The 8,432-nt window shown below is 44.1% G+C and overlaps 1 protein-coding gene across 1 annotated transcript; it reads right to left on the bottom strand.

Moving 5' to 3' along the window:
- Positions 1-1,096: 1,096 nt before the first annotated feature.
- On the bottom strand, positions 1,097-8,230 carry b3galt2 (UDP-Gal:betaGlcNAc beta 1,3-galactosyltransferase, polypeptide 2). Its single transcript, XM_030784551.1, has 2 exons — positions 7,957-8,230; positions 1,097-2,643 (listed from the first exon to the last, which is right to left on the bottom strand). Exon 2 carries the CDS (start codon positions 2,378-2,380, stop codon positions 1,097-1,099), a length of 1,284 nt encoding a protein of 427 aa, XP_030640411.1. The 5' UTR covers positions 2,381-2,643; positions 7,957-8,230.
- Positions 8,231-8,432: the final 202 nt, after the last annotated feature.

Here is an 8,432-nt window from a genome sequence, read left to right as displayed (position 1 = left end):
TGGGGCCTAAGCATAACACAACGTTCACATGAAAGACAAATCCTTTTTTTTTTTTTTTTCCAGAGAGCTGTCACTCTGGATAAATGATGGTAACAGCTAACCCTGATAATCCCAAAAAAAAAATAAGAAGGAAAAAGAAAAGAAAAAAAACCCCAAACAAACAACGACAACAACAAAAAAAAAAGAGACCCCAGGAAAGAGATTAATTTAATAAGTCATTTTCAAGGCAGCCACCTTTCTGGCGAGCCAATACTTACTCAGTGTAAAGCTTTGAAAAATACAATCTCGATAATCTCTGAGAGTGACGATAGCAAACACTTCACCCACTCAGTCACCGTTATATATATATATATTTATATATCTATATATTTTTGATTTGGTTTATCAACAGTTCAAACAGGTTTTAGGCAGGGTGCAACAGTTCACACATTCAACCACTCACTGCATGAGAAAACCTCTAAAAACACTTTCAGGTACAGTTCCAGAGACAGGAGAACACTCTCTTTTGCTTTAAGGTAACAACGAGTGGAATAATAACTTTTAAATCTTTTACAAGAACTGAAATGAGAACCAAACATAAATCTGGTACCCTTAAAAAAAAAAAAAAAAGAAAAACTCTTACACAAATGTACCAGACAAGAAAAAGAAAATGGTCAGTGTTGCTAATTCTTACATTTTTATTGGCACCTGAAATGGTGGAGTGTCCACCTTTTTTTTTCTTTTGTGTGTGTGCGAGTGTTTGTTTGTGTGTGTGCGTGTGTGTGTGTGTCTGCATGCTCAAAACTGCACAGAGACATATATCTCACTTCCCTTTTCGTTTTTCTTTTTTTTTTTCCTTTTCTTTTTTAAAAGATTTAAACTTTGTTTTTTTTTAACCATCCATAACATTGGTCTATAAATAAAAAAATAGTTTCAATTGACTGTACACAAATACCCCCCCCCCCCCCCCGAAAAAAAAATCCCAAAAACAAACAAACAAAGAAAAAAAAACCCCAGTAACACTGTGCTGTGTTCCGTGTAGCGTGAGGTGCATGCCATCGTGTACTCTCACTTCAGTAAAACCACAGCCCCCCCCAACCCCCCCCAACTCCCAGCATCACCGTGGCCCCTCCCAGTGTAGCCTCCTGTGCCGGTACTTTCCGTTCTTCTCCTTGGCCGTGTTGACGCAAGCGTTGTGTTTGTTGCTCTGTAAATGGTTCCAGTATTTGATGAGTTCATTTGGTTCGAACTGATGGGAGGTGATGAGGTGGCTGTACTTGCAGCTGGAATAGGACACTCGCCAGTGGTTGAAGAGGAACTCGTTGGGCGGCGGAACCGGGTCAATCCTCAGTTTGGCGAGGCAGATGCCGATGTACACGTCCTCCAGGTGCAGCCGACGTATACTCAGGGAGGCCTCGTAGATCTTTTTGGCCATGTCTCCCGAGAACACGTAGCCCGTCCCGGAGCAGAAGACGGGGTACCTCTCGCTGGAGTAGAGCTCTGGAGGCATGTACCACTTGCTGTCCTTGTTCCGGTTGGGCGCGTAGCCTCTCATTAGGTAGCCGGTGAAATAGTTTTTCCGGGGCGGAAGGTGCGGCTTGAGCAGCTTCTGAATGAGATACTCGGTGTTGACGAACATGTCGCTGTCCGTTTTCATAACGTAGCGGGCGTGCGGGCAGTGCTCCGCCACCCAGTTCATGCCCATCAACGTTTTGATGGTCAGGTTGTAGTACGTGTCCAAGTACTCCTGCTGAATGATGTCGTGGTGCTGACGGCTCTCCTCCTCGATGGATTTTTGGGGATGGCTGTCCTGGCTCTTCTCCATGCCCAGGAGGAAAAGACGGACGAAGCCCAGCCCCATCGCCACGCTCTCGTTCCCCCACGTCTGCCGGATGGCTTTCCTGGCCTCCGCCTGACCCGGTTCCACGAGAATCAGGAATACCAGGAAGGGGCTGCTGTCCCGACATTTGTCGGGCTCGTTAAGGAGGTAGCGGTACGGCTGCGGAGCGAGCTGCCCGCCAACGCCCATCTCCCTGTGCAAGCTGTGATTGGCGCTCGGGGGGTTCTCCATCTCCGTTACCACGGCGACCGACGGCTCGGCCTGATGGGAGCTCAAGTTGACCGGCGGTTTGGGAGGGACGTAAACCGCCTCTTTCCAGAGGCCTCTGAGTGAGCTTTGGTTGCCGTTTGCGTCGGGCTTCGCAGGTCGCGGACCTCGGACAGTGTACGCCAGGGGGTTCTCCCGAAAACCCGCCCAGCAGTGCAGCCTGGAGCTGAAGTAGAGAAACAGGCCAAATATGGAGACCAGGGAGAGGAGCCCGGTCACGTGAGTCCGGAACAGCGAGCGTTTGACGTTCCAGGTCATCTTGATCAGACTGCAGTGTCGCCTTCTCCACTGCATCGTGTGTGTAGAGTCCGCTCCGGAAAGCCGCACTGCATTCACATCCAATCAAGTCAAACATGTGTTGAAAGCAGCCCAGGGGTTATCTGAGCTGGCAGATGGGCATGTTTGGGGCCTTCGGTCGAGCTACGAGGGTGATGATAAACCGCCCAGGAGAGCCGCCGAGAAGCCAGGCTCTGACTCCTCATGTTGACGTGAGGCATGCCACGGGGGTTTTGCCTTCTGAAGGACGGCCACTCGGCTCACAATTCCGCTTCAGTTATCTGAGGTGAAGGAGAGTATAACACACACACACAAACACACATGCATGCACGCACACACACACCAATACACATGCATTAAACAGTGATTAATTGTTAAGAGTTATTCTTATTTCAGCAGAAATATATTCGATCTGATTTGATCCAGCAAGTGAAGAAAAAAAAAAAACCCAGACCCCTAATTCTAATTTGTGAACCACTTCTTGTTGCTAACCTTTTTTCCCTCTCCTCTAGTTAAGCATTTATACCGACAAATAAAACTCATTCGTGCATTTGTCATGAAAACGTAATGCTACACCAGTCGTGTATGTATATATATATATATATGTATATATATATATATATATATGTGTGTGTGTGTGTGTGTGTGTATATATGCCAGCACACATATGCAGCGACCTCATGAACTCCATGATATGGAAAAACAAACGGAGCCTGGGCATTTCTGGAGGAAAGCATCAGTTTTCTGTTATAAGAGGTGAAATGGGAGGGTAGTGTAACATATGTGCGGCACAGCACTCGACTGCCTTTCGGGCCCCGTAGCCCTAGCCTCTTCAGCAGCCAGAGAGAGGGGAGGGGAGAGAGGATGCAGGCGTCAAAATGAATTTTCAGGCTCCAGTTGGCCGTGGTGCAGGATTTGCCACCAGCAGCTAGTGATAACAGCTCTCACAATCTTATTCACCTTCCACCTTAAACTTATCACCGCCGTGCCAAACCCTGGCCTCCCTGCTAGCAATTTCCTGCCTCGACAGCTCTCCTCTCACTCACTGGATGAGATTAGAGTCTAGAACCCCCCTCCCCTCCTCCTCCCAACCCACACCCTCCCCCTGCCCCTCCCCACACCCAATCCCAACCTACCCCTCACCCCACTTCCAGCAATCAGAAGAAATAATCCAGTTTTTGGCGGTTGTGCCGTTGTTTTCTCTTACTTTTGAGTCTCTTTGATTCAAAGCGTCGTTCTGTTTTGATTTAATTTGGTGACTCTAAGGGCGAACGGCATACGCCCCCTCCCTATCCTTTTTTTTGTTTTTGTTTTTGTTGTTGTTTTTTTGAAGGCTTGGGCTTGTTTGGCACGCTAACCTTTTCAACAAAATGCGCTCACCCTGCACAGGCAATTACAGAGAAACGGAAAAGGGCTAAGCCCAGCTTTGCTGTAAAGGTTAACACACTGTGCAATAGAGCAAATGAAACACACACAAAGCGTTCCCGTTGTCATCCGCGGGAGATCCCAAATAATGAGAACTGAGCAAAAGGAACAGCTAAATAAATAAATAAATGAAGAGCTACATATGTCTGGAAATGATAATCTCGTGTTGATTGGTGGGAGTTTACAGCGGGGGCTGGGTACGTTAAAAAACACCACCTGGAGAAACTCCACTCATCCGCTGTTACTGGCGAGGTTTAATGATTCGTTTGAAATTGCTCTTTCTCGTTTAATCATTTCGCGTGTCGTCAGCGTGGGTTCCCTCTGGCTCCATTTGATACAGTTGCTCTAATTAAGAACCTAGCGTTTCCACAGCGGTCAGCAATTAGTGCAGCAACACGAGGCTATTCGTTTGGAAGGAGAACTACCTGCAATCACAACAGTTATGACTGTTATAGATCAGACACAGCTTATTCTCCACCTCTGACAGCCTCCTGACACCCCACACATTCTTAATAGTCATCTGTTGTGTCTGCATGTATTTTTGAAGAGTTTTTAATGGACCATATATCATGCATGAACAACCAAGATGGATAAGTTTCTAATATGAATACACACAACAAAACTCTGCCGCATAAATACAGCAGAGCTCATGGAGAAGTAAAAATGATGATGTTCTTAGCTGAAATGTTACTGATTCCATTCAGATCCATAGCTAACGATTAGCAACCAGGGTGCTTCTACAAGATTACATTTTACACATAGTGTTGGAAAGGGTAAACGATAGTGATATTTTTGAGATGAGAGCAATGTGATTACATGACTTAATTATTAATAGTGAAGTTAAGTTTACTTCATGTAGTTACCTTCTGTTACACTACTGGCCCATGACTAACCTGACATAATACCTACACAGTGGTTAATGTGTTGATATATTTATTGTGTAATTAACATGCTCATTGGGCTGCTATTTAGTGTGTGTGTGTGTGTATAGCCTATCTGTGATTTAAAGAATACATATGCAGCTTGGATGAGAATCTCAACATGTGTTTGACAACCAGGTTTGGTTCTAGATAGGCCAGGAACGTGCTAACCGGCTAATCATGTGTGGCTGTTCCTCTGTCCGCTGGTTACAGAAGCATGTTAGCAAGCTAGCTAATTAGCATGCTGTTGTAGTGGCTGAGAATAGCTGTGAATAGTTGTGTGTCCCTTCCATGTTTAGATTTGTGTTATATTCAGTTTTACACTGAACACGTAAAGAGTGACAGTACATAAGCTAAACAAAGTCACAAAGCCGAGAGACAAGGTTTGTAGGAGTTCAGATGTCTCTCAGACAAATAAATTATAATCTGAAAAATGTCCTCCTTTGTATCACGCCCAAACAGAGGACAAAAGAACTTCCCCATAATGGGTTGGCTACTTCATGTTAAGCATATTAGTTTCTGTTCTTATTTTAGTTGTATGGTCTCTAGTCTAATTTCAGTCACTAAAAGCTAAAGGAGCTTTAAGGTGTAACTCCATAAACATTTCAAGTGACATTTTTTCACATGATGTTTGTTTTATTAAAAATGATTTGAAATCGTTAGGTTTTATCAGTCATTCTGGTATGGAACCCGCTATGCAGTCTATGCATTCTCTCCTCAGGCCTGGGCTCCCTGGTCTCCATCTGTACTTACCGTTTTTTCCTACTGATGAATGAACCAATTCAGGTTAATCAAGAAATCTATTTAATATGCAAGCTTGTACCACATTCTGTATGCTAGATTTGACTAACTACATTACTAATGGATAACTAATGTTAGCGAATGGAAGACTGGCTTATGTTTTCAGAGTGAAGCTCTGAGGGTGACTTGCTTGCTTGCTGACGTTCTGTGGCAGGAACTTGTCCAGGGCGCTGTCTTTGGGCGCCAGGTCTGATTAGCCACACTATTATTATTATTATTTATTTATTAATGTATTTTTCACTCTGATTCGCAGGGACCACAAGGTAAAAAAAAGTATCGTTTTCATTTTCAGCCTGACTGTATGTGAGGTTGGCCCCTATGTCTTATCTCCCAAAGCACTCTTCTAGCTGGGATGACGCTACTAACATCAGGTAGTCGACTCGTCTGGCTTTTAAATGCGGCGTTCACACAGACAGTCAGAAGAATGCTATGACACTGTATAGATTCTGTAAGATGAAAGCACTTACTGAATGGGTATATGGCAAGTTGCTGCTGACATCCCATCATTGACGAAAAAAGCGTCGCAGTTTTGTTTTGTATTGAGTTTTTGATCTCATTATCGTCATGGATACAAAGTGAATGAATACTGCGAGTCCTATTTACGTTATTACGGAAATTAACGCCGCAGAACCTAAATATCTGACACATTTCCTGTCGTACCCAGAAATCTGTAGTGAACATCTAAACCCTTGGCTTCAATAACGAAAAGAGCTGGCCGCACCAGCCATAAATCAGAAACGGATATTATTTTGATGGCATTTATGAAATTTGATTACTAGCATATCAAATAGAGTGGCTTTTCTGCTGATGTTCTGCTGTGTAGTGTTTTCTGGTTACTATATTACAGTAAGGGGCCGCTCTGAACCTGTTTGTGTCGGTGAAGTCTGAATGGGTTGTGGAGAGATGAGATTTCTCCGGTGACAGACTGAGGAGGGTTATAAAATGGTGCCTGAGAGGTGGGAGGAAACAGTCTCTTTACGCACGTTTTTCTTCTATGATAAGGCCCATAACTTAAAGTAACTTTTTAACCTGAATTAACTTTCATTATTGTAAGGGGAAGAAACTCAAATGGAAACCTAAATGGTTAGTTCACAGTTCATGAAGTTTTATGAATTCATGCGATTATGAGTTCATTTCACTGAATTAAATTGTGACACAGGGGATGTTTCAGTACTGTGACCCCCGTTAACGCATCAGTGACGTTTTGAAACCCTGTCAGATTAAAGACCCTTTTACCTGTCTGTAACTGAAGAGTGGTTGGGTTGTGCCGAAGTTTTGTCGAGTGTTTTTCTTCAGAATATTCCATTTTATTACTACCTTTCCATGGGCCTTGGGGTTTGTTCACTTTCTTTGAGATCAAATGTATTTGATGTGTGTTACGTGTATTACTATGTTTGCTTTTTTTTTTTTTTGCAGTGAATATTTTATGCCATCAAAATTCTGTGCAGGTTACACATACATATTAAATTCCATGACAGCTGATTAAAAAAAACAAAACAACAAAAAACAAACAAACAAAAAAACCCCAACAACAACAAAAAAGAAAAAAAAGGAAGAAATCGGACGTTCGGGAATATTTATCCTCGTAGATCCGAGTTCTGCCGAGGCTACACGGTCCTAACATTATTGTCAGTGAGCTGCTTTTTCAAGGAAGCGAGAATTAGTTGCACATAAGCGGCACAGGGTTAAAGCAGCGTGTAGAGAACAGAGAGTGTTAGCTTTGCAGCAGAAACACTGGTCTGTTTGCTCTGGCCGGAGGAAACCAGGGGAAACTGGGTGGGGGCCAGCGGTGTGGAGAGTGTGTCAACGTGTGTGTGTGTGTGTCTGTCTACACTCGAATGATCAGGGGCTGGTCAGATATGGACCAAGTCACTAGAGCTTTCTCGGCACCTCAGAGTCACGTCTCTGTCTCCTGTAACAGTTTAAACAGCTTCCAGCCATATTGATTTTACACTCTCCCTCTCCCCCCCCTTTCATGTCGTGAAAGACTAAATTGGTGCCTTATTGAGGAAATATGTCTGGAGAAAGAAAAAAAAAAAACCCTTTAAAAAACTAAAAACCTCTCTGTACTATTGAGCTATGGTGTCACCAACAGGCTGAATCAGCGACGTCGTGCGATTCAATCATTTAACATGTTCAGTTCTATTTAAGAACTTCTCCGGTCTGTTGTCGGGCACAGTCTTCGCGACCGTCTTAGTGAAACAGAGAGGAATAATATGCAACTTAGTCTTGACACAGAGCCAAGAAGCTGAAGCCGACCGTTGGAGCTCCGTGTCTCCGGAGCAGATCCGAGACATCAGAGAGAGTCACCATTACTGTTAGAGCGCCCTTTTAAATCTCACGTATTAGCGTTCTCCACCGTGTCTGAAGATGGATAAGTGAAAAAGAAAAGAAAAGAAAAATGAATGAGGTGAAATGAGGTAGGGGGCAGAGCTGATTGCTACATACCTGTCTATCTCGCTGACAGTCCAAGAGAGAGGACGAGCACGCTGTCGGTCCGTGCATTCCGCACGCCATCACTCCTTCACCCAAAAAATCAACGATAGCATCCTCTCTCCTTTTTTTTCCCTTTTTCGCTACTCACAAAAAAAACGCACTCCCGTCACTTTACTGTTTTATCTCTCTCTCTTGGCACTGAACCTCAGTCCATCTGTCACAGGCTGTCCGTGGAAATAATTTCCCCTCTTTTGCCTCGCCGTAGAGATGCCTGTCCGCCCCCCCTTTTTTTCTTTCTCTCCCCTGTTTTATTTTTCTGCTTGTGCGTTTGAGCTCTCTTCTTGGTTTCTCTTTCCCTTTCTCCTTTCACCGAAATATCTCCAAGTCTGACAGGATTTGCTGGCAGAATAGCGGGGGGAAAAAGAGAGAGAGAGAGTGGAGAAGAAAAAGAGGAGGGATAAATCCCAAACTTCAAGGTCTGATTTCCT

Source organism: Chanos chanos, chromosome 9, assembly GCF_902362185.1.
Source record: "Chanos chanos chromosome 9, fChaCha1.1, whole genome shotgun sequence".
In the NCBI taxonomy this organism is placed as follows: domain Eukaryota; kingdom Metazoa; phylum Chordata; class Actinopteri; order Gonorynchiformes; family Chanidae; genus Chanos; species Chanos chanos.
This window is presented reverse-complemented; position numbering and strand designations above follow the sequence as displayed.